The sequence below is a fragment of the Oryctolagus cuniculus genome, chromosome 19 (genome assembly GCF_051225735.1).
Source record: "Oryctolagus cuniculus isolate XC-2025 breed Fujian yellow rabbit chromosome 19, ASM5122573v1, whole genome shotgun sequence".
Classification (NCBI taxonomy): domain Eukaryota; kingdom Metazoa; phylum Chordata; class Mammalia; order Lagomorpha; family Leporidae; genus Oryctolagus; species Oryctolagus cuniculus.
The window spans coordinates 6,758,766-6,782,885 of NC_142885.1; the positions used below are offsets into that span (position 1 = coordinate 6,758,766).

General features: G+C 60.9%; 2 protein-coding genes across 4 annotated transcripts; both read right to left on the minus strand.

The window, feature by feature from the left end:
- Nucleotides 1–5,202: 5,202 nt before the first annotated feature.
- On the minus strand, nt 5,203–13,827 carry LOC100343106 (uncharacterized). 3 transcript variants are annotated; one of them, XM_070064345.2, is made up of 6 exons: nt 13,700–13,827; nt 13,418–13,480; nt 13,104–13,143; nt 10,923–11,049; nt 10,742–10,837; nt 5,203–7,852 (listed from the first exon to the last, which is right to left on the minus strand). In XM_070064345.2, the coding sequence occupies exons 3-6, from the start codon at nt 13,116–13,118 to the stop codon at nt 6,150–6,152; spliced, it is 1,941 nt and encodes a 646-aa protein (XP_069920446.2). In that variant the 5' UTR covers nt 13,119–13,143; nt 13,418–13,480; nt 13,700–13,827; the 3' UTR covers nt 5,203–6,149. The 3 variants fall into 3 exon arrangements, with proteins under 3 accessions (XP_069920446.2, XP_069920448.2, XP_069920447.2); XM_070064347.2 differs by having other exon boundaries at nt 13,414–13,480; XM_070064346.2 differs by lacking the exon at nt 13,700–13,827 and having other exon boundaries at nt 13,418–13,693.
- Nucleotides 13,828–20,369: 6,542 nt separating this feature from the next.
- Nucleotides 20,370–23,229, minus strand: LOC100343361 (speedy protein E4). Its single transcript, XM_089321944.1, has 6 exons — nt 23,121–23,229; nt 22,538–22,819; nt 22,062–22,120; nt 21,717–21,802; nt 20,576–20,744; nt 20,370–20,481 (listed from the first exon to the last, which is right to left on the minus strand). The coding sequence occupies exons 1-6, from the start codon at nt 23,227–23,229 to the stop codon at nt 20,422–20,424; spliced, it is 765 nt and encodes a 254-aa protein (XP_089178070.1). The 3' UTR covers nt 20,370–20,421.
- Nucleotides 23,230–24,120: the final 891 nt, after the last annotated feature.

The window sequence follows — 24,120 nt, forward strand, 5'->3', positions numbered from 1 at the left end:
CCCCGCGCACTGTTACGTCTCAACGAATCCCTAGCGCGATGGCCACGCCCTGAGCAAGGCCACGCCCACCAGGGGGACGCTCCAGTCATAGACCACGCCCCCCTCCGCGGAAAGGGCCACGCCTTGTCGAGCCAGGCCCTGCGGCCCCAGCCCCGCCTGGCCCGGTTGCAGCACCCGCGCGCACCTCAGCCCACGGAGACTTGGGGTGCCCGGCTCCCACGTCCTCCCTGCCCTTGGCCAGGGCGCCTTGTTCATCGGCCAGGGGCTGACCCATTCCACTCTAACCTCATCACCGCTTTTCTCTTATTTCTACGGAACACCATCCATACTCTCTTCCTGCGAGGGTGTTTGCTCAGCACCAAGCGTCTGCTTTGTGGTTTCTTTGTTTAGCTGCTGTTTTTGGCGGGAAGACGCGGGGTTGATCGGGCCTGCGGCCGCTGGACAGTCTGCTTCAGAGCGGGTTCCCCCACATCCCGCCTCCCGAGAGAGGCAGAGACAGCTCCCATTTGCTGCTCCACTCTCCGAGACTCTGATGGCTGGGGTGGGAGCCAGGGCCTAAGTCAGGAGCTGGGAACCGAACAGGACCCCCGGGGGTGGCAGGAGCTGTCACCGCTGCCTGCACAGCCAGAGGCCGGAGTCGGCAGCTGGGGTGGGGGTGGCAGCCGGGTGCTCTGTCAGGTGTGGGTGGCCCCGCCCCGCCCCATGTGATCACCCAGAAAATCTTCGAGATCCTTTGCTGCAGACTTAGCTTTTGCAGCCAGGACCCCCCCAGCCCAGGACCCCCCCAGCCCAGGACCCCAGCCAATGAGGGGAAACAGAATCAGAAGGGATGTTTTCAAAGTTTTTTCCTAATGCCCTTTGAGAACTCTGCGAAGTCCTCTCCCTGGGGGGCCATGCTCCTGTTCCACTGGGCCACCCAGGGCCAGGTGTGGAGGGCAGGCGGCCCTGGGGAGCCCCACAGGACAGTCACACGGTGTCCTCCCGGCCCGGTCCAGCAGGGGCAGCGGTCTGACGGGGGTCTGTCTTCCCTCCTGTGAAAGGACCGCTTCCACAGCGGGACGAGGGACTGCCTCTGCCATCTTTGTGGCCTCCCGCACCCCACCACTGACTGGTCCCGCCCAGGTGCTGCTCTGAGGGCTGGGTTTCCCCGTGCCTGGGCGGCCTGGGGATGGAACAAGGCAGGAACGTGGGGATCGCTTAGCCTGGGACACATGAGTCTTGCATCAGCGTCTGGCCATGGTTAGAAGGCATCACTAAGTTGTATGGACTCCTCGTGGAGCCGTGGTAAATGGGGGAGGGAGGGAGTGGAGGGTGGCCAGCAGCCAAGGTCACCACGACCTGAGCTGGCCCTTGATGCTGGTGAAGGAATCGCCCTTGGCTGTGAGCTCGGTGGCTGTACCCCACGGGCCAGGAGAACACAAAGCTACAGCCCATGGAATCCCACCTCCTCCCCTACCTGCTGGCCCCGCGGCACCGATCACCCTTCAAGCCGAGCCACCGAGCAAAGCGACAATGGAGGGCACGTGGCATCCGTGCCGTCACAGCTGCACCTGGTTTTTGCTGCGCCCGGAAGCTCAGCGCCAACCCCCTCGCCCCCCCCCCGCCCAGTTCTTTACCAAGTCGGAGTTACCTGTTCTTTTCCCCACCCATGTTTGTGCTGTGGAAATTTGACCTTGCTGAAAGGGTTAGCTGAGCACTTTTAAAATACAATTTTGCTCCAAACCAAACTCGCCGTGTTTTCTTTGCCACCTACAGTTAGCGCATCCTGAGCGGAGAAAGCGGAGAAGCGCTGAGCAGACGGGAAACATTGCCTGTCCGCTTCTTTACTCATGAGGCAGCTCAGAGCCGCTCGTCTGCGCCCAAGAGCAGGATGGTGGGACGCGGCACCAGGGCCAACCTCCTCCAGCACAGGACGTTAAATGGACATCCTGTGGCATATGAGGACCCAGTGTAGGAAGTCGCTCACTGTGCTGTGAAGGGGCTGTGTCTCCTGCACACAACCACGAGCTCGAGGGGGCACGTCCATGTCCACGTCCACGTCCACCACCAGCACGGCCGGGTGCCAGGCAGTTAGCTGTTCCTAAGCTTTTTATGACACGCAGGCAAGGAACACATTAGGGGCTCAGCTCAGCACGCGGGTGGCTACCAGCACCAGCACTAGCTGGGCTGCACTTGGGCCATCCTTACACACACGCATGCACACGCGGTCACACGGCGCTCCCCGTCCTGCTTCTTGTTGCTGACAGCAGCAGCACCGTGCAGAGTTCATTCTCTTGGCTGTACGACACCCTAAAAATTCACCTTTTTTCTTCCTTCTCCCGTGCACGCCCTAGCCTAGTCCTGGATTTTGCAGCTTCCTGCTCTGAGTGTCGTGTTTCCCATGGTGGACACACGCGTGCATCTCCACTACATCTGGGCATACACGGGCTCAGCTCCCCAGGACAGTTTTCTTGTTGGGCAGTCCCAGCCATGCCGTTGGATCTTGTTGCTTAAACCCTTGCCAAACTCGATGCTCGGTTACTCAGCTTAACTCTATCAGAGGATGGGTAGAACTGAAACCAATGCCTTCAATCGGGAGTCCCCCAATCACTGATATCCTTTGTTGTGAAGGGGATAGCCAACTCCATTGCCCATGCCCCCTCCTTGTTGATTGGCAGGTGTTGTTCATGTTACACAGGCCAGAGGCCAGAAAACTATTGGCTGCATGCAAAATGCAGACTGCCACCTGTGCCTAGGCGCCAGCCACGTGGGCGACAGCGGGGCTTCCCCGCTCGCGCACTGCAGCGGGCAGCTTTTGCCCCACGACAGCCAAAGCTGAGCCCTGCAGCACACGGAGTCCCCAGTAGAGACCATCCGGCCCTCACCGAGCAGTCGTCTACACTGAACGCTGCAGCCACGTCCATGAACTGCAAGTCTCCTCCCCTTCAGTGGGTTCCTGTTACATTCGATTGTTTTATGGTTCAGGGCTCTGCAGGCCTGGTTCAAGCAGCCTGTCCACAGGGGTTACAGAGCTTCCTAACGCTCCTTTGTTTTCTGTACCTGCCTTCGGCTGACTTCCCCACTAACTTAAGCAGCTCCGTTACAAAGCCCACTTAACATAAACAGCACTGTTTCGCTCCCGCACTTGCTGACTGCACACACGGGGCTCTCCCGGGGACCCCTATTCTGTCCCACGCTCGTGTACCTTCCCACCACTGCCACAGCCTACTGATGGCCTTACCACGTGTCTGAGAACGCAAACTCTGTGGCTGTGTCCGTTCTACAAGAACATCGCTCCTCTTTGGAATGTTGAGACAAGTTTTAGGATTAGCCTGTAAATTCCCATTAAAGGATTCAGTGGGATCTTGAGATTGCATGGATTATATCGATTAATCCAGGGGAAAACGGCATTTTTTCAAACTGTCCTGGATTCCATGACCAAGAGCTAGCCCTCTGCTTTGTAATTTTTCTGGACACAGTTCCTAGAAATATTTTCTTCCCAGACACTTGAGGATGTTTGCAAATGCTCTGAAAAAGTCACATCTCCTATTTTTTGTTTTTGCTGGTATATTAAAAAAAAAAAAAAAAAGGCTGCAGAGTGGCCGTGTGTGCAGGCATCTGCTAAATTCACGCACCAAGTCTCATTCTCTGTGTAGTCCTCAGAATAGGCTACCGCCAAAGGGTCTCCGATGCAAAGACTTTCCTCTCTCCCAGTCTCGTGCCCTTTGTCTTCCTGGCCGTCCTTCGGCTCCGTGCCGCACCCAGTGAGCCGAGCAGGTTGGCCTTGCCTGTGTCGTCTCTGGGGGATCACTCTCAACACTCCACCATTAATTCGACACTGTTCGTGCGGCTTGCTGCTCTGTGATTAATAAGGAGTTCCCTGTCATTTGTCAAGCTCATAAAAGGACTTCATTTTGCCACACAAACTTCCTGCCCATTGGACTTCTTTTCTCTCCATAGCTTATCTGTGACCGACTTTTGAGTATTTAACTGCCCATGCATTCATGGGGTTAAGACCCCTCTGATCCCTGCTTTGTCCTTTTCTAAAACAAACCTGTTTTGTTTTGGCCAGGATTGGGTCAAGGCCATCACAGACAAGCTGCAGTCATGTCGCCTTGTCCAGTTTCAGTTATGTGTGGTCAACTGTGCTGTGAAAATATCAGATGGAAAATCGCAGAAGTCATTATCAGTTTAAAACTGTGCTGTGGTACAGTGGGTGAAGCCTCTACGTGCAATGCCAGTCTCCCACATGGGTCCCAGTTCGAGTCCCAGCTGCTCCACTTCCAATCCAGCTTCCTACTGACTTGACTGAGAAAGCAGCAAAAGACCCCTGCACCCACCTGGGAGACCAGGAAGAAGCCCGTGGCTCCTGGCCCTGGCCTGACCCAGCCCTGGCTGATGTAGCCATTTAGGGAGTGAACCAGTGGATGGAAGATTGCTCTCTCACCTTCTCTTTCTGCTTTTCAAATACATCAATCTTTTTTAAATATAGAACTTAAAAACAAAACTGCACACCCTTCTGAGTAGCAGGATGAAGCTGGGCCCACCCCACCAGGGGCATGAAGCCTTGGGGGCGCGGCATGTCCACGCTACACCTGCTGCCTACCTACCAGCCACAGGGGCGCCATCTTGGTCATCAGATGGACCATGGAGGCTCTGTACAAGTACAGTCCAGTGGCTGGCGCTGGGGCGCAGCGGGTGAAGCCACAGACTGCAGTATCAGCACCCCATACGGGTGCTCCATCTCCCATCCAGCTCCCTGCTAATGCACCTGGAAAAGCACCAGTGACAGCCCAAGTCCCTCGGCCCCTGCAGCCATGTGAGACTGGAAGCAGCTCCTAGCTTCAACCTGGCACAGCCCTAGCTGTTGTGAGCACTTGGGGACAAACCAGTGGATGGATGATCTCTCTGCCTCTCATTCTCTAATTCCACCTTTCAACTAAGTCAACCTTGGGGAAAAAAAGAAAGCTCAGTACCACCCACGGCTCAGGCGTCCCTCAGGGGTGTGGGATGTGCCCCACCAGGGTAAGGCAGGCGACGATTGCATTTGCAGGAAGACTGGAACTGGGGATACCGCCTGGGCCTCGTCACGATTCACCAGCTCTGTGTTGTGAGAAGAAATGGTCAGTGTCCAAGCTCTCCCGGCAGGAACTGAGAAGCGAGGCGTAGAGTCTTCTAGAAACGGACTAGTGTGTTCCAAAATACCGGGGAGAAGGGGCAAAGAACAGAATAGCTTGGCATTTATAGAAAATAAAACTGCGCGTGACATCTCCGAGTTGTGTAATGCTGGCACTTTGTAGGCTCAAGCCTACGGTTTAAAAACAAGCGTGGGTGAGAGTTGGGGGCAGCTTGAAGAGTGTAAATAGTACACCTGTTCTCTTTCATCGAAACAGACGTACACAATTCCAAATTATGCTGTTTATCAAAATAGTATTTTTAACTTTTTAAAAATCTGTTTTTTGCTCAGGTGAAGTTTAAACTTCACAGAAACCACTGCCTCGACTGATGAGTCGTCCACTGGAAAGCCACTTGGCACCTTCCTACCTAGACAATTATGTTTCACTATTTATCAACCCCTACCTCAGCACGAACCCGTTAGTGCCTGTTGCCCCCAGCAGTCGAGCAAGAATACTGCCTCTCCACAAATCACTCGAACCCTAACTTGCAGCGAATTGCATAGTTACAGTGAGACTGCACTCAAGGACGTGGGAAGGGCCGTAACCACCCAGCGCCCCACGGCTTCGGAACAAAGGCTTAGTGACCGTGACAGCTCTGCGCTCCCCTGTGCCTGTCCCACGTCACGTCAGAAATATGGCTTTTAGCATGAACGTGGCCCAGACAATATCCTCTGCACATTCATCAAACGGACAGACCTGGCCTGGAGTCCCTGATACGGAAATACAATCGGAATCCAAAATAAATATTAAATATCTATAAATCTTCTTTCCTGTATAAACCGTCTCGTGTCCAGCGAGCCGAGGCATTCACGGCACACTCTGTGCAAGGCCGGAGCAAGGTGAACCCGGCTCACGGACGCTGCTCCCCCGGGGACCCTGCTGGACGTCACGTCCCACTGCGTTCTCCGTGCAAGGCTGGACCAAGGGAAACCCAGTGCAGGGCGCCACTCCCCCGGGACCCGGACCCTGCTGGACCCCGCGTGGGTGCCGCCTTCACAGGCCTCCCGCGGCAAGCCCGCTCGCGCTCCCGCGCCCGTGGATCCGCCGATGGCTGTTGAAGGCAGAGCGGTGGTGGAACCGCTTCCCGCACTCGCCGCACGCGTAGGGCTTCTCGCCCGAGTGCGTGCGGTAGTGCACGGTGAGGTAGGACTTCTGCGAGAAGACCTTGCCGCAGGCGCTGCACTCGTACGGCTTCTCGCCCGAGTGGCTGCGGTAGTGCACCGTGAGGTTGGACATGCGGGAGAAGACCTTGCCGCAGGCGCTGCACGCGTACGGCTTCTCGCCCGAGTGGATGCGGTGGTGGATGGTGAGGTAGGACTTCTGCGAGAAGAACTTGCCGCACTGGTGGCACTCGAAGGGCTTCTCGCCCGTGTGCACGCGCTGGTGCCGGAAGAGCGAGGAGTTGTGCGAGAAGCTCTTGCCGCACTCGCGGCACCCGTACGGCTTCTCCTCCACGCGCGCCCCGCGGAGCGCGCCGCCGCACGCCGGCTCGGAGCAGGGCCGCCCGCACGCGCCGCACTCGGGCGCCCGGCCCTCGGCGTGCAGCTTCTGGTGCCTGAGGAAGGCCGAGCTCAGGTTGAAGGTCTTGCCGCACTCGGCGCACGCGTACGGCTTCTCCTCCAGGTGGCTGCGGTAGTGGATGGTGAGGTAGGACACGCGCGAGAAGCGCTTGCCGCACTCGCTGCACGTGTACGGCTTCTCGCCCGTGTGCGTGCGCTGGTGCGTGATGAGCGTGGACTTGCGGTAGTAGGCCTTGCCGCACTGCTCGCACTGGTACAGCTTCTCGCCCGTGTGCGTGCGCTGGTGGTCGCTGAGCGCCGACCTGCGGGAGAAGGACTTGCCGCACTCGCCGCACGGGTAGGGCCGCTCCCCCGAGTGGTTGCGCAGGTGCAGCGTGAGGTGCGTCTTCTGGCAGAAGGTCCTGCCGCACTGGCTGCAGGCGTAGGGCTTCTCCCCCGAGTGCGTGCGCAGGTGCTGCGTGAGGTGCAGCTTCTGGCAGAAGGTCCTGCCGCACTCCGCGCACTTGTAGGGCTTCTCCTGCAGGTGCGACCGGCGGTGCACCGTGAGCGTGCCCTTCTGGCTGAAGCGCTTGCCGCACACGCCGCACGCGTACGGCTTCTCGCCCGTGTGCGCCCGCTGGTGGATGATGAACTTGGACTTCTTGCAGAAGGACTTCCCGCACTCGGCGCACTCGAAGGGCTTCCCCTCGGCCGGCGCCCGCGGGAACGCGCCGAAGCCGCGCACGCCGAGCAGGTCCGGGCCGGCGCCGCCCCACGCGCCTGCCTTCTCCACCGCGCACGCCCTCCCGTGCGTCAGGAACACGGCGTCACCGTCCAGGGCTCCCAAGTACTCGAAGGGCTTCTCCAAGAGGCCAGCTGCCTGCAGGACGCGGTCGTCCTCGGGCGCACTGGCGGCCCAGGGCGCACCGCCGCCGGCACATGCACTCTCACGGCCCTCGCATGCGCCCGGGCGCGCTCCCGCATAGCGGCCATCACTGCTGATTAATTCCGAAGCAGACGTGAAGTCCTCTCCGCAGGAGACACGCTCGCGGCCCGCCACACTCGAGGGGGCCGGGTCGCTGCTTCCGCCGGGAGCCCCGCCAGCCGCGTTCTCCGCCTCTCCAGGCAGCCGCGCGCTGCGGGCGCCCCCCGCCGCTCGGACTCTCTCTGCCGGGGCACCAGCCTTCCAGGCCTCTTCTACAAAGAAAAAAATGAAATGACCTCGTGAGCCTGGAAGCACGCATGCCGAGGGCAGACCCAGGTGAGGCCAGGCTCCGCCGGCACGGAGAGGCTGGGCCGAGACCCGGCAGCAGGGGAAGGGGGACGCGAACTCGCACCGCACACAAACACCCTTGTTAACAGACAGGCGCAGGAGTGTGCGGAGGAGGGAGGTACGGCTCACTGCGCTGCAAAGCCCGCTGAAACCTGGGGGCCTCTCACAGGTCACCTCCACCAGGGCCAGGCAGCTCTGCGGGCCACGCCTACAGCAAGGGCTCCCCCCCACCTCCAGCCCAGACCTTCCCACAGTCCTGGTCTCCCTCTGGGCGTAAACCCAACTGCAGGCCCCTCGTCCTCCTGCTCAGACCCTCGCCCACGCCCCCGGGGGAGAGAAACAGGCACACACACACACACACACACAACGGAGAAGCAGCAGATCAGACCGGGCCATGCGTCTAGCACAGGGCCAGGTGGTGGAGGGGCGGCGGCCATATTTCGTGCTGGGGCCGGCCGGTTCTGCAGCTCCCACCTGCACCAGGTCGCCCGGCGTCTAGGAGCCTGAAGGCGGGGCAGCTCCAGCACTCTTCTCGGCTTCCCCACGCCACGGCACCACCCGTCTGCAGTGGGTCCCAGGGAAGAACCAGCTACAGTGTGGATGCCCATTCGCTGACCGCACGAGACTTTCCACTCCGAAATGACACCTCCTACACCCAGCCCGAGCCCATCACAGCGCCCTCACTCACCTTCAACACCAAGAGCACCACCCTGCCGGGAGCTATCAAACACCCAGCGCCGCCCCCACGACCTGAGCCTCTCCCACCTGGACCCTGGGTCACGCCCGCTGCTCGCACCCACTGACCCCCAGTGCAATGCCGGTGTTGCTGACACGTGGGACCACCAGCACAAGCAGGACGCTCACAGTACTGCCCTCGCAGACCTGGACCACTGGCCCTGGAAGCTGACGGCCAGCCTTGCTGACGGGCGGCTTTGCACCGCTGAGCAAACTTCCCGGGTCCCCGACACTCTCCCCTCCACTCCAGCACGGCTCTAACACACGGGGGTATAACACACATTAGGCACAAATGCCCAGGGAGGGTGACTGCGCCAGGCCCTCATCTCCCGACCGACCCACGCACCAGGAAGGTTCCTGCCCGCCCCAAGTCTCTCCGAGTACACGCGAGAACAGCAGCTCCCCTCACGAACCACACAGGTGCTCGGGGCTCCCAGCTCTCCCCGTCCCTGTCCCTCACCCCAAGGCTCGCCACCCGTGCCTCCTCGGCAGAGAACACGGCCGTCTCCGCTGAGCTGGCTCCCCGGTGACAAGCCCACAGCAGCCCGCCCCATTCCACTCCGCCGGATCACAGAGGAGTCTCGGCGCGGAGCCCCGCCCTGGCCCCGCAGTCACCGGGCAGACAGGGACAGAGGCGGTGGACAGTGAGGGCGACAGCCGGGAGCAGACACTTCCGCGCTCAAGTAGAAAGGCCAAGGTTCTGAAGATCTGTTACACGGGAATCTATTACACGCTGGAACACGGGCGAGGTGGTGAGTTACGTGTGTTTATTTTAAATTTTCCTTTAGGTTTTTCTTGGAGAGGCACCGACCAGAGACCTCCCATGTACTGGCTCACTCCCCAAACGCCTCCAACAGCCAAAGCCAGGAGCCCCGAACACCCAGGGCTCCCCCAAGGGCGGCAGGGACCCCAGAACCTGAGCCACCTCCTGCTGCCTCCTGGGAGCTCCTTCACAAGTGAGCGGCCAGGACGGGAACCGGGCACCCCGGTGTGTGACACGAGTGTCGCAAGCGACAACATGACTGCTGTGTCACACGCCAGCTCCAGCTGCACTTTTTTTTTTTTTAACCACATTTTAAGCCAAACAACTGGATGAAAGGGCAGGAGGGGGGCACGTGCTCCCTGGGCACGCAAAGTGCACACGAAGCAGGGGCAGTGATCACCCAGGGGGACCAGAGGGAGGGGGACGCGAGCCTGAGGAAACAGGGGCCTCGTCGCCAGGCCTGGAAGCCACAGAACAGTCGGGCTCATCGTGGCCACAGCAGGCCACCGAGCACCAAACCTGGCAGTGTGCAGACCGGAGTCTCACACCGATGGCAGGAGAGGGAGATCACGTGGACAACCTGTGAGGCCTTCACACAGACACAATCTGGGAGGAGACCGGCACAGGCGGATGCGGGGAGAAGGCAGGCCCACAGGCACCGAGAGAGACACGGGAGCGGGCCGTCCCCGTGCCGCCGCCAAACAGCCCGCAGACCACAGGCGAGAGGGGTGGGGGTGCTCTGAAGTCCGCAGCAAGCCCCCGGCGGTTCAGCCACCGCCTGCCACGCCAGCATCCCCTATCCGAGCAACGGTTCGAGTCCCGGCTGCTCTGCTGCGGATCTGGCTCCCTGCCGATGCAGCTCGGAAGACAGCAGATGCCTCAAGAGCGTGGCCCTGCCACCCATGTGGGAGACCCGGACGGAGTTCCTGGCTCCTCACGCTGGCCTGATCCAGCCATCTGGGGAGTGAACCAGGAGCTGGAAGATTTCTGTCTTTCCCTCTGTCACTCAGCCTTTTAAATAAACAAAATAAGGGCCGGTGCTGTGGCACAGAGAGTTTACGCCCTGGCCTGAAGCACCAGCATCCCATATGGGCGCGGGTTCGAGACCCAGCTGCTCCACTTCCGATCTAGCTCTCTGCTATGGCTGAAAACAAAGCAAGTCTCTGGCAACAGCACGAACAGGTCAAGGACTGAACGGGTCCCCGGCACTGCTAAGAACGGAAAATCCCCACCGCTGTAAACTGCGGAGGGACGTGGGAAGGCATGGCCCAGGCGTCCCGCTTGTCCCTCCACCCCAAGCACCCCAGGGACTCACCAGCATGGCTCCGACACGGCAGCTCGCCTTCCGGCACCCACGGCTCCTCCCCCTGCTCCAACTTCACGATCACGCGTGGTTTGGAGATGTCACCGCCTGTTTGCGAGAAGCGGAGGCCTTGGGTCAGGGTGCCTAAGACGGCGCTGCCCTCCACCCATGCAGTCCCCGGCCGCATCCTCACCCACGGCCACCAGGTGGCTGTAGTTCTCCAGCATCACCTCCCGGTACGTCCGCCTCTGCGCCGGCTCCAGCTGCCGCCACTCCTCCTGCGTGAAGCCCACGGCCACGTCCTTGAACGACACCGGCCCCTGCAACGGCACCGAGGTGGGAAGCGGGGGACGGGGAGAGACGCACGGGGACAGGACGTGGCCACGCTCGGTGGGTGGGCAGCCGTCCACACTGTCCCGATTCGTGTTACAGAGGGCGAAGGGGAACAGGCACCCTGCCAGCAAGAACTCCGCCTCGGCGCTCTTCCCGGTGCCGGACACAGACGGACAAAGCCGCCGGCGCTCCAGCCTGGTGACCGGACAGAAGCTGCGAGCCGGGCAGTGCCCGATGGGAACGCCCGCAGGTGGTAGTGCAGTGACGTGCAGGGGGGAAATGTGTGCAGGGAGACATGAGTCTGCCGGCAGACCAGCCTGCACAGACTCGGGTAACCTAACTCCCGGCAGAGGAGCCGCGGGTTCTCCGGTGCCAAGGCTGGAAGGCGACGCCAAGGCCCCCGGCCACCACCCTGGCCATGGCACCACAGCCTGGCACACAGGAGGTGCACAACTGGAACCTCTGTGATGAGGGTGCCTGCAGGAAGCACCTGTCCAGGACAAGCAGTAGACAAGGTGGGGAGCCAGGACACAGGTGCACCCAGGCTGCACCAGGACATGCAGTCAACGGCATCCGTATTGGACATGGGCTTTTTTAAAAAAATAATAAAAGCTTTTATTTATTTATTTGTGATGTAGAGTTCAAGGGGGGGAGGGAGAGGGAGGGAGAGAGAGGGAGAAAGGGGGGAGAGAGAGGGGGAGAGGGGGAGAGAGGGAGGAAGAGAAAGGGAGAAAGAGGAGAAGAGAGGGAGAGAGAGGGAGGAAGAGAAAGGGAGAAAGAGGGGGAGAGAGGGGGAGGGGGAGGGAGGGAAAGAGGGAGGGGGAGAGAATGAGGTCTTCCACCCGCTGGTTCACTCCCTAAATGGCCACAACAGCCGGAGCTGTGCCGATCTGAAGCCAGGACCTTCCTCTGGGTCTCCCACGCAGGTGCAGAGCCAAGCGCTTGGGCATCTTCTACTGCTTTCCTGGGCCATCTGCTCCTAGTTTTGGCCGGGCCCCACCCTGGGTGTCACAGGCACATGGAGGGTGTGAACTCAGGGATGGGCGCTCACTCGCTCGCTTCAAACACATCAAATAAATGAATAAATGTAAATTTAAAAGGAGACACATAGAGACGGATTTCCTTCAAAGTCAAGAAGCTCCCTGAACCCCACAGGAACGTGAGACCAGCAGGGGTCAGAGCAGGTCCCTGAGGTGCCGGAAGACCCGCGCTCAGCTGACCACAGCTGAATCACCAGTCCAGGGAAGCGCAAGAACCGAGGCCGAGAGCGGGAACACGGGCAAGCCACGAGAAGACTCCCCTTCAGGTCACCTGCCGTGCAGCCCAAGCACACAGCCAACACGGTCACTGTGGCCTGGGAAGGCAGTAGAAGATGGCCCAAGTCCTTGGGCCCCTGCACCCACATGGGAGACCCAGAAGAGGCTCCTGGCTCCTGGATCGGTGCAGCTCCAGCCATTACAGCCATCTGGGGAGTGAACCAGCAGGTGGAAGACTTCTCTCTGTCTCTACCTCTAACTTTTTCAAATAAATAAATAAATTTTTTTAAAAAAAGGTAAACATAAAAAAAAAAGTCTGCTTAGATCACGGTATTTCAGTCCCTGAAAATTCTCTGCACCGGCTTCTCCGGGGGCGGCAGGCTCTGTGTCACACAAGGCAGAGCCACGTGTGACAAGGACACACCGTCTGTCGCTGTTCAAGACCATCCACTATTCCAGCGGCTGCGGCCAACAGAGGCGTCCGAGCCCTGGACGTCTTGTTACAGCTGACCAAGAGCAACAGCGCCCCTTCCCGCGGCCAACGCTCGCGCAGGACTGTGGTTGCCCATCAGAGGCAGGGCTGCAGCCCGGGCCCTAAGGCACCGCCCCGCCCACGTCCACGTCCACGTCCACGCCCCCCGCCCCTGCACCCGCCCTGACCAAGGTCCACAGCCCCCGGGAGCTGCATTTTTAAGTGACGCTGTCTTTGTAAACCAGGGCGCCCTATAGCACCCACAACGACGCACTGCAAACGCGCGAAGACACGCAGGAAGTGGGCGGCTCACCTGCGCCGTGTTCATCTTGTGCAGCCTGCAGCCGGTGAGCCTGGGGGAGGAGAGGCCGGCGCTGAGCTCAGGGGTCATGCACAGGCAGCCATCTCCCGCCCAGAGAGGGGAAGCCGCACCGGGAGACGCACAGACCCTCACCATCGGGCGCGAACCCCCACGGACTTTCCCAAACAGGTGCAAACGTTAAATACGAGTGGCAAAGGCGGTGCTGCCCGGCCCACGGGCCCTCCACCCGGCACCAGGCAGGTGCAGGTGCAGCCCGCCCCGGAAGCGACCCCCCCCAGCCCCGGGACCCCCGCGCCCTCACCTACCCCGCCGGGGGCTCCGCGGGCGGGCGCTGTCGTCGCAGGCGCGCTGCGGGGCCCGGTCTGAGCCTACGGGACAAATCCGAGCGGGGCGTCGCTCCCGGGGCCCAACCTGCCTCCCCTGGGGCGCACCGTCCCGCGGGGCCTCGGGCTCCCGGGTCCCGCCGCCCCTCTGCCCGCCCGGCCCCGCGGGCTCCAGGGCTCGCGCTCCGAGGTCCCCGCCGCAGCCTCCGCCCCGCGCCCGCCCGGCCAGCCCCCCACCCCGCAGGCTCGGCGACTGTCGCCCACCGGAGGACAAACTGAGCAGCAGTGCGAGAAGCGACTCAGGGACGGACAGGAAGCGAGGGCAGCGCGGCGGCGGCGCGCATGCGTGGACACGCACACGGCGGGAGGGGGGCTGCGCGTGCCGGGTCCTAAGGCGAGTCCCCGGCCTCTATTTCCCATAAATCTGTGTGCCACTGGCTTTAGGGAACGTCGTAAATGTGTCTACCCAGTGTAGCCGTTAGGGCTACCCGGCGCTGTGAGCAATGGCCGCCTTGAGCTCTGAACTCAAAGTGCTCCTTAGTAAGGGCACGTCTCTACGGGAGCTTCCAGCCTGTGCCTGGCTTCACGCAGCATCTCCCCTGGTTGCGTCTTGACCCAGTGATGTTTACAAAAATCTAAAAATGGAGACCCCTACATACATGGTGTCAGCGTCAAGTTCCTGGCTGAATGTGGCTACAGCTGGGGACAACGTCGTCATGGGGGGAAACTGGGTCTGGGGTGCACGGAAGCGCCGTGCTCTGCCATAGCGATTTCCTGTGAGCGCATAGGCAAGTAAACCACGGGGCTTCCGTGGCCTCCGTGGCCTCCCATGTGCCATGGCCTCCAGTGACTCCCATGGTTTCTAGTGGCCTCCAGTGACTCCCGTGGTTTCTAGTGGCCTCCAGTGGCCTCTATGGCCTCCTGTGACCCTCCCATGGTCTCCCCCATGGCCTCCAGTGGCCTCTGCGGCCTCCCATGTGCCATGGATTCCAGTGTCACCTGTAGACTCCAGTGGACTCCCATGGTCTCCACTACAGCCTCCAGTGGCCTCCGTGGCCTTCTGTGACATCCCTATGGTTTCTCAGTGGCCTCCCATAGACTCCAGTGCCTCTGGTAGTTTCTAGTGGCCTCCATGGCTGCCTGTGACCCTCCCATGGTCTCCCCATGGCCTTCACTGGACTCCAGCACCTCCCGTGGTTTCTAGTGGCCTCCATGTCCACCTGTGACCCTCCCATGGCCCCCAGTGGACTCCAGTGGACTCCATGGCCGCCTGTGACCCTCCCATGGCCCCCAGTGGCCTCCAGTGGACTCCATGGCCGCCTGTGACCCTCCCATGGCCCCCAGTGGCCTCCAGTGGACTCCATGGCCTCCTGTGACCCTCCCATGGCCCCCAGTGGCCTCCAGTGGACTCCATGGCCGCCTGTGACCCTCCCATGGCCCCCAGTGGACTCCAGTGGCCTCCATGGCCGCCTGTGACCCTCCCATGGCCTCCAGTGGACTCCAGTGGCCTCCATGGCCGCCTGTGACCCTCCCATGGCCTCCAGTGGACTCCAGTGCCCTCCATGGCCGCCTGTGACCCTCCCATGGCCTCCAGTGGACTCCAGTGGTCTCCATGTCCACCTGTGACCCTCCCATGGCCCCCAGTGGCCTCCAGTGGACTCCATGGCCTCCTGTGACCCTCCCATGGCCCCCAGTGGCCTCCAGTGGACTCCATGGCCGCCTGTGACCCTCCCATGGCCTCCAGTGGACTCCAGTGGCCTCCATGGCCGCCTGTGACCCTCCCATGGCCTCCAGTGGACTCCAGTGGCCTCTGTGGCCCGGGCATCCCTCCCTTTTTCAGCTGACCAGTCTCCTCCTCCCGGCTCTGGCAGCTTCATCACCTACTCCTCAGCTGGGCCAGTCCTCAGCCCAGGCTTCTCGCCTTCTCTCCCCACTCTCCCCTGTGCCTGTGGCCTGGCCGCCTGCTTCCTCGCCTGCTGTTGCCTGCGTCCTGGGTCCGGGCTGACCCTTCCCATTCATCTCTTCCCTCCCTCAGCTGCCCTTCTTCCCCCCACCTGCCCTGTGAGACCCAGAGCTTCCCAGGTGCCCTTGAGTTGTTTGCAAGCCTTGCCCACTGTCCGTTTCTAGCTGGTTCCCAATCCCTGTGCGCTCTCAGTCCCTCCCCTTCATCCTGCTTCCCAGTGCTGATGCTGTGCCCTTTTTTTTTTTAAGATTTATTTATTTACTTGAAAGTCAGAGATACAGAGAGAGAGAGAGAAAGAGAGAGAGAGAGAGAGGTCTTCCATCCACTGGTTCACTCCCCAGATGGCTGCAATGGCCAGAGCTGTGGTGATCCAAAGCCAGGAGCCAGGAGCTTCTTCCGGGTCTCCCACATGGGTGCAGGGGCCTGAGGACTTGGGCCATCTTCCACTGCTTTCCCAGGCCACAGCAGAGAGCTGGATTGGAAGTGGAGCAGCCGGGACTTGAACCGGTGCGCATATGGGATGCCAACACTGCAGGCAGAGGCCCCACCTGCTACGCCACAGCACCTTAATCTGTGTTCCTATGCCAGGAGGGAGCCAGATACTGGAGGGGAGGGGAGGGGGAGGAAAGGAAGAGGAGGATGGAGAGGGGAAGGGAGAGAGGGAGGAAACAGGGCCAGTGTTGTGGGGCAGAGGACGAGGCCGTGGTGTGAGGACGGCGTCCTGCACAGGAGCACCAGTTGGAGTCCCGGCTGCTCTTGCTTCTGACCCAGCTAACGTGTCTGGGAAGGCGGCAGAGTGGCCCACATACCCAGCCCCTCCCGCCAACATGGGAGCCAGGGATGAAGCTCCCGGCCCCCGTCTGTGGCCTGACTCAGACTGGCTGTGGCAGTCATCTGGGGGGCAAACCAGCGGATGGAAGATCCTCTTCTCTCTCTGTCTCTCCCTCTCTCTCTCTCTCGTTCTGCTTTTCAAACAAATACACCTTCGAGAAAAGGAAAAGGGGTTTATTTAGCCCCATCTCTGGAGATCCAAAAGCGTGGCCCTGGTGGTTTTGTCGTGGCTGGGTGGGACACTGCAGAGAAGTGGGAAGGAAGCCAGCCTCGTGCTGAAGGCGCCAGCCCCGGGACAGCCTTGCTCTCTAGGAACCCCGAGAGCCGCTCACCCCTGGAGACCAGCGACCCTCCGCAGGGGTTCCCCCTCCCAAACTTCCATCACCCAACACGGCCACGCTGGGGACCAAGCCTGGGAACCCCTGGGGGTGACGCACTCAAACCACGTCCACACCCCAGCCGGCCTTCAGCATGGATGCTCGGGGCCCCGGCAGCCCTGTGGCTCCTCTGGGTCTGTCGTCGGCAGCTCTTCCACTCATCCACTGCTCTCCCTGGGTCAGAGCTGCGCCCTCCCGGCCAGACGCTTCCCATCACAGGCTGCTCCCGGGCCCCGGGTCTGGCTGGATGTCATTTCTGGTTCCTGCAGGGGAGGAACCAGGGGACCCGGCGGGGAGGCCAGCCCCAATAGAAAGAGCAGCCGCGTGGCTAGACGGTGACAGCCCAAACGCGATCCGGGAATGGGTAGGGCCAGAGACTGAGTTCAAGTTCGTGGGCAATGGCTGCATCATCATGGAACCCTGATAAAAGGAATCTGACCCTGGCCGAGCGTCCCCAGGACACAGGAACTCCACGCTGGACTGTGTCTTCCTTGGGCTGGGCCTGACCCATGTCCTCTTCTGCTAGGATACAATGGCCGTGTTAGGTGCCGTGCGAGTTGTTCTACAGAATCCGCAAACCTGAGGGGGGGTGGGGCGCCCCCTTTGGAGGCGGTGGATCAGGAACCTGCCACCTGGGAGCCTGCACCTGCCGTTGGCATCTGACCGCCACCTAGGGGGGGCCTGTGGCCATCGTCTGGGACACGTGACCTAACTCCGGATGGCTGGCGGCAGAACCGTATTGCAGAGCTTGTCCCCTGCCCGCCTCCCTGCTTTTTTTTTTTTTTTTTTTTTTTTAGATTTATTTATATAAAAGGTAGAACAAGAGAGATCTTCTATCCTTCACTCCCCAGATGGTTGCAACAGCCAGGGTTGGCCCAGGCCAAAGCCAGGATTCTAGAATTCCATCCAGGTCGCCCAGGCGGGTGGGCGGGCTCTCGGGTATCTGTCTGGTGCGTTCGCAGGAAGCTAGGTTGGAAGCAGAGCAGTTAGGACTCAAACCAGCACAGCACCGGGGCTGGTTGGCTTCTGCCCGTTGCTCCGCTGGGCCGCCTGTCCCAGCCCTTGACCCTGGCTCTCACTCTTCTCCCTAGCCCAGCCGCATCTCATCAGTGAGCCCACGGCCCCGTTGTTTGCCCCTCTTTAGTTCTGTTTGCTTCTGGCTGATGCTTTGCTTCCCGCTGCTCCCCACACCCCACTTCTCTGATTCTCCCAAGATCCTTTGCTCCAGGAATTCAGCATCCACGCCACGCAGCCTCAGCTCCTCCTGTTGTCTCGTTTTGCCCAGAGACCGCTCCAGCACCCTGGTTCCTGTTTCACCGCGTGTTGTCGATTCTCCTTCTACTTTACAAAGCTGGAGTCCCGGATTGTGGAAAGGCCTCTGGGATTCGAACATCAGTCGGCCTGTGGGACCACGCCCTGGCCCTTGGACCGCGCCTAGGAATCCACCTCCCGCCCAGCCACCTTGGCTTTATCCAGAGCACTTCGGTTCTCTAAGCCCTCGTGCGGTTTTCCCTCCTCAACCTCTCCCCCTCTTCCACCACTTTTTCTGCATGAAAAACAACTCAGAGTTATTCCTTGGAGTGAATCAATGTGGTCCGAGAACCACAACCTCAATAGGCATCAAGACCATCTGGCAGGGGCCGGCTCTGCCTGTGGCCGTCAGCATCCCATTCGGGCAGCGGTTTGAGTCCCGGCCACTCCACTTCCGATCCTGCTCTCTGCTATGGCCTGGGAGATCCAGGGAGAAGCTCCTGGCTCCTGGCTCCGGATCGGCTCAGCTCCAGCTGTTGTGGCCATTTGGGGAGTGAAGCAGAGGATGGACAGAAGACCCCCTCCCTCTCTCTCTGTCTGTCTCTCTCTGTGACTCTACCTCTCAAATAAATAATCTTTTTTTTTTTTTTTTAAGAAAAAGATAATCTGACAGCAGACAAGTGATCGGGATGAAAATGGTCACACACGCCGTGAGGAAGACTCCATTTTTATTACATTTTCCCCAAGAGATACACTGTGCCTTCCTCCTCAAAATTTGTAACCCACGTCCTCTTTCAGGTTACAAGGCGAGTTAAATATGACAACCGAATTCTTACAATTCAATAACAAAGACTACATCTCCACTAAAAAAATCATTCAAAACTTTGGCTGCATTATTATTGAGCTATAGGTAGATTCTATAGGTATAAAAGATTAAAAAAAACTCTTAAAATGAACAAAAATTATATTTATGTAATTATAAGTTATAACAGCATCAGAAAACCGTATAGGGGCAGTATGTCTTCAGAACTATGACTACTTCAAAGCTACTAACAATATAAAGTTTATAATAACTCTATGGCCAACGTTTTAAAAATAAATACAATGTATAGACTCTTATTAAGCACTCTATTACAATCTTATGGCTCTAATTTAATATTTTAAATGTAATTATCTTCCAATATGAGCCCACATGGTCTGCCATCAAGTGGCTTTAGCCTGTGGCGATCTCAAAAAATTAGAAAAACAAATGAAACAGGGCCTCGGGCTGCTACCTCAGGGAGATCTGAACTCAGCAACGGGGAAGTGGAGGGGGTGTCTCAGGCAGGAGGGAGCTGGATGGAAAACCCTGGCTTCTCACTGTCCCACAGACCCCCGGGAGTGCCCACCGCCCCCAGGAGCAGCTCGTGGTAAGTCCGACTCCTAGAAGAGTCTGGGTTTCTCAGGACGTCTGCACAGCAGGCTCCTGTCTTCCTCTCCCACGATGTCGTTGGTGTCTTGCTTCTTGCTGAGTGACCGCCTCCCCGAGGCCCTCGGGTCTGGAAGCAGAGACGAGGTTGGACGTGACTCGCACTCACCTGGCCCTTCCTTCGAAACCTGCTCGGGAGCCGTCCTCGCCCCCGACCCCAGCCATCTCTGACCGTGCCCCAGGCCAGGCCCAGCAGGCCCCGCGGCAGAGCTAGGGCCCGAGGCGGCTTGCAATGTCCCGGACCAGGAGACCGGGTGCCCGGTCCCTAATCCTACATCGAAAGCTGAGCCGCACCGCTTGGTCCCCAACTTAGGTGACCACACAAGGTATAAAGCGCATCTCTGCTTGACCCCGCCCCTCCCACACAGATCACTCCAGTGAGTCAGGGTGAGCAGCCACACCGCACTTCCTATCCTGACCTTCCCTCATTCTGGCAAATTCCGTGACCATATGAGCACTTCGAAAAGTTGGCGGAAAGATGCGATTCACTACGTTTATTGGGAGCCCTCGCTTCCGGCGACCCGGGCACAGCTTGCTCCGCCGTGTGCATTTTGCCACGGACTTTTTGCAGCCCCTGAGGAAGCTGGGGTGTCACCGAGCTACAGTTGTGCCGGAAGGGACACTGCTCCAGACGGGCACCCGCTGAGGGCTCAGCCGCACGTTGGAAGGCTCCGGAGTTACTATCCTCCAGCGCCGGACGTGCAAACCGCCCCGTCTAACAATGTCCCCGCTGTTGCAGAGAAATCTCTGTGCTTGGCGCCCGAGGCTGGCCCGGAGTTTTAAAGAGAACAAGAAAACCTCCGAGGGGAACTGGACGTGTGTAGCTAAGGGCTCCCCGCTTCGCCCAGAGCCAGCTGCTTTGGGTTCTAAGCCAGCGCCCCTGCTCCCGCGTGTCACCAAGGCTGCGTCCCTGTCCGGCTGTCACTCTGCAGTGGCCAGGCTGGCGGGGGAGGGCCGGCTTCTCTCACAGTGAGCACAGGGCCAAGGGGGCAGGTTCCCCCCCAGGTGGAGGGCTCCCCCAGAGCCCCGTGCCAGCCGCAGGGCCCCCAGACACACTTACCTTCTGCCCGGTGGCCTCTGGCCTCGGCGCGGCACTTTAGGGAATGAGGGTGCGATCTCGCCTCCACACCCACAGCTCCGGGTCGTAGGCCTGGATCTGGAAAGACGAGAGCCCCTGAGAGTCCCCTCCCTGCCGGTGCCCGGCCCCGCCCCTCTGCCCTGGGCCCCGCCCTGGCCACGCCCGCACCCACCTCCTCGCACTCCTCACGGGTGACCCTCGTCTGCCAGCCCATGGAGCGGATGAACTGGAGCCGCAGTTTATGGAAGAGCGGACGCTGGGCGCGGCTCTGCCCGTACAGGAAGGCAAAGATGGCCTGCTTGGAGGCCTGGTTGTCCTCCTCCATGTCGCTGGCCACGTAGCTGTGGAAGGAACCCCAGCTCTCAGTGGAGGCCACTGAAGGGCGGGGGCTGCCCCTGACCGAGGGGTGATGAGGAGGCTGCTCCCGCCACGCCCTCAGCACCTCGTCCCCCTTCACCTTGCTAAGGTGCACACCTGCCTCCCCCCACCACATCCTGGGCCGAGGCAGACCCTGGTTTATTCTGGGTTTGCTCTGCAGCCCCACAGCTGCTCCGGGGCTGGGCGTGGCCCAGTGCACTGGCTCAGCAGGCACCTGTCAGTCACCGGAGTCCTCTGGCACACAGGACAGACCCCACAGCGTGGGTGACTGACAACCGGAAGCCATCCTGACCGCCTCCCAGGCTCACATGGGCGGGGAAGAGGATGGCACCGAGCATCTTAAGGTGGCGGTGGCCTGGTGACCAGCAGCCGCCTCCCACCGTGCCCAACGGCACCGGGGCCCCGCAAGTGGGGAGACCAGAAACCGCCAGCCCTGTGAACACAGCTGGCGGCAGCAGGAAGGCTCTGGGGTTCGAGCTGACTCTGAGGACCGAGGTGTGCAGGGGCCTGGATGGAAAACCAGACACACACACGTGCAGGACTGGCCTTGAAGGGAGGAAGGGGGTACCGGGGGCTCAGAGGTTTGGCGGCAGAGAGACGCGGTCACATCCAGGCTGGAGGGAGAGGGACTGAGCCGTGGGGAAGGGGCCCTGGGCCTGGGGCGGTGCTTGGGGGTGTGTGTGGGGCTGGTTTGGGGGCGGGGCGGGGTCCCAGGGACAGGGGGCCTGGAGTGTGCTCTCTCTCCCTCCTCCCAGGACAGTGTGTTTCCTCTTATTCTCTGTAGCTTTTTAAATTTTTTTTCTTAAATTTACTTATTTTCATTTTACTGGAGAGGCAGAGAGACAGTACTCATCCACCTGCCGCCAACCCCTCCCCGAATGCCCGCGAGGGCCAGGGCCGGGCCAGGCCGAGAGGCGGGGAAGCCGGCTACTTACAGAGCGATGAAGAAATGGAGGCGCTGGTACTGCCAGGAGAAGAGGCCGGCCCGGCTGAAGTAGGCCACGACCATGGCCAGCAGGTACTGCCGGAGAGGGGAAGAGGGAGAGAGGGGAGCGGCCGTCACAGCCTGAGGCGAGACCCAAGGCTGCCACCCAGCTCGCCAGGGTCACCTGGGGCTGGGGCTTCCCCAGAGCTGGGGGCCAGGGCCCAGGGCCTTGAGCAGAGGCCGGGGCTGCCGTGGGCTCTGAGAGGCGGGGATGTGGGAGGCGGGGGGGGGGTTCCGGCTGCAGACGTCCAAGGCCCTGCCTCGCGCGCCGGGCCGCCCGTCCCAGCCACCTCACCTTGTCAGACACCCTCAGGTTTTTGTCCCAGGCCAGGAACCGCTTCACCACAGGGTCCTCTGTGAAGGGAGGGCAGGTGTGTTAGGTGGAGAAGCGGGGTGCGGGTGCTGGGGAGCGGTGGGGCCACGCTCCACCTGGGAGAACCCGGGTGAGGCGAGAGGAGTGCTGGGTGCAGGCTCAGGGCGCAGGCACCAGGCGTGAGGGCCCCGCGGGGGGCCCCCCCAGTGTGCGCCCGTGGTCCCGGCATCCCCGGTCCAGGAGACCCATACGCGTCCAAGGGGCTGGCCGGACCCAGGGGTTCTCCCCCTGGGGGCAGCCCCTTCCCGAGCCCAGCCGGGGCCAACAAGGACCAGCTCTAGGCCCTCCAGGGAGGGTCAGCTCACGGAATACCAGCTTTTTTTTTTTTTTCCCTCGCTATTGGAAAAGTGTGGCTACTGCGAGTTCTCTCTGCACGGCCCCCAGGGGTCCCTCCCTACCTAGCAGCCTGGCGAAGACCGCGTGGTGCTCGGGCAGCACCGGCGACGCACGCCGTCTCTTCAGCCTCATCTTGAGCCCACAGAGCCAGTCCACGCCCCAGGTCTCCGGGGGCCCGGGGGCCGGCCCTGGCAGCAGCAGGGAGGCCAGGCGCCCCTGCAGCACCGGCATCAGCTCGCCCTCCGAATCCAGCGCCTCGGCCGACTCCGGGAAGGCTGCCGACCACGCTCTCTTTCCGTTGCAAGCAGGACTCTGCGGCCCGGAGCTGGGATCCACCCATGGGGCTGCGTGAAGAAGCCAGGCGCCGGAGTGAGGCCACTGTCGCGGCCTCCCCAGCCTCTGGCCTCTCGCCCTCGTTCACCTTGCCACGTGCCCTCTGCCCGCCCACTCCTGCCCCTGCCTCGGCCTTGAACCGCAGCCCCCAGTCCCCGTTCCTTGCTCTGCTGTGGGTGCCCCCTCCGCCCCCTCCGCCCCCGGCCTCCTGCCTCCTCTTCCTCTCCCTCCACCCTACTCGGCTCTCCTGCCTTCTGTGCCCCCCTCCCCTCCAGGGAACCCCCTCCAATTCCCACTCGCTCCCCGCCTCACCTGATGGTCCTGGGGCCTCATGGTCTAACACCACCTCCGGGGGGCACCCCAAGGAGCTGGGCTGGGGGCTCTGGGCCTCGGCCTGGACGTGTGGTTCACAACCGGCCATGACTTTCTCAAGTGTGCTGTTGCCTCTCACGGCCCCCCGACCCTTCCCCTGGAATCCGGCTGAACCCAGCTCTCGGAAGATGCTGCCCTCCACGGCTGCCGAGCGCCCACGGAGTGTGGCTCTGCCAATCGGCGAGGGCGGAAGCCTCTGATGTCACCAGCCATTCCGACCTGGCGACAGGTTGGAGGGAGAATGGTGTAACTGCCATATTGATGTGACACTCGTCCTGGAGATCCGTTCTCGCTGGCCGCTGACCCAGCCTCCGACCGTTGTCCACAAGTACGCGCCGGGGCTCGGGGACCCCCTGCCCTCTCCCCAGCAGGTGCCGGGGTCTCTCCGGTCTCCGCGTGACACATGGGGGACTCTTCCTCTCTCTGTACACTCCCGTGGCAGATGCAGGGTTAAGAGGAAGTGCTGAGACCTCACAAGGACGAGACGGATATGGACCAGAGAGCTCGGGGCACGGCCTGCCGGAGGGGGCAGCTGGTTCAAAACACTCAACCTGATGAGGCTGTGCCGCTGGAGCGCCGTTACGCCCGGCACCGAGCACTTCGGGCAAGCGAATCTTCCGCCCTCAGACATCTCTGAGCTGGAGAGATATTCCGAGGGCCTAGGATCAGAGCAAACCATCCCTGCACACACACACACACACACGTACGCTTCCTGCAGTGTCTACAACTCCTCTCCTAGCGCCCACTTCTCAATTGCAGTTAAGAATCTCAAGGCCACACAGCACAGGTGGGGGTGCATCTGTCACCCCGCCCCACCGACGTCACTGCCCCAATGTACCCGGCCAATAAAACACCTTCCGTGCGGAGAGACCAAACGGCACAGGCTCCCACTGGAGACAGACGGGGGGTCTCCCAGGCTCTCGTCGCCTGGGTGTGTGAG

Bases quoted from the DNA above. Each gene is read 5' to 3' on its own strand.
- LOC100343106 (XM_070064345.2), bottom strand. The intron at 10,838-10,922 runs GTGAGGATGCGG...TCTCGCAAACAG, and splicing joins CAGCCACCTGGTGGCCGTGG to GCGGTGACATCTCCAAACCA. The intron at 7,853-10,741 runs GTGAGTCCCTGG...TTTTCTTTGTAG, and splicing joins GCCGTGTCGGAGCCATGCTG to AAGAGGCCTGGAAGGCTGGT.
- LOC100343361 (XM_089321944.1), bottom strand. From the start codon at position 23,229: ATGGCCGGTTGTGAACCACACGTCCAGGCCGAGGCCCAGAGCCCCCAG. The intron at 22,121-22,537 runs GTAGGGAGGGAC...CTCCCTTCACAG, and splicing joins GGTCTTCGCCAGGCTGCTAG to AGGACCCTGTGGTGAAGCGG. The intron at 20,745-21,716 runs GTAAGTAGCCGG...TTCCTTCCACAG, and splicing joins CTCCATTTCTTCATCGCTCT to CTACGTGGCCAGCGACATGG.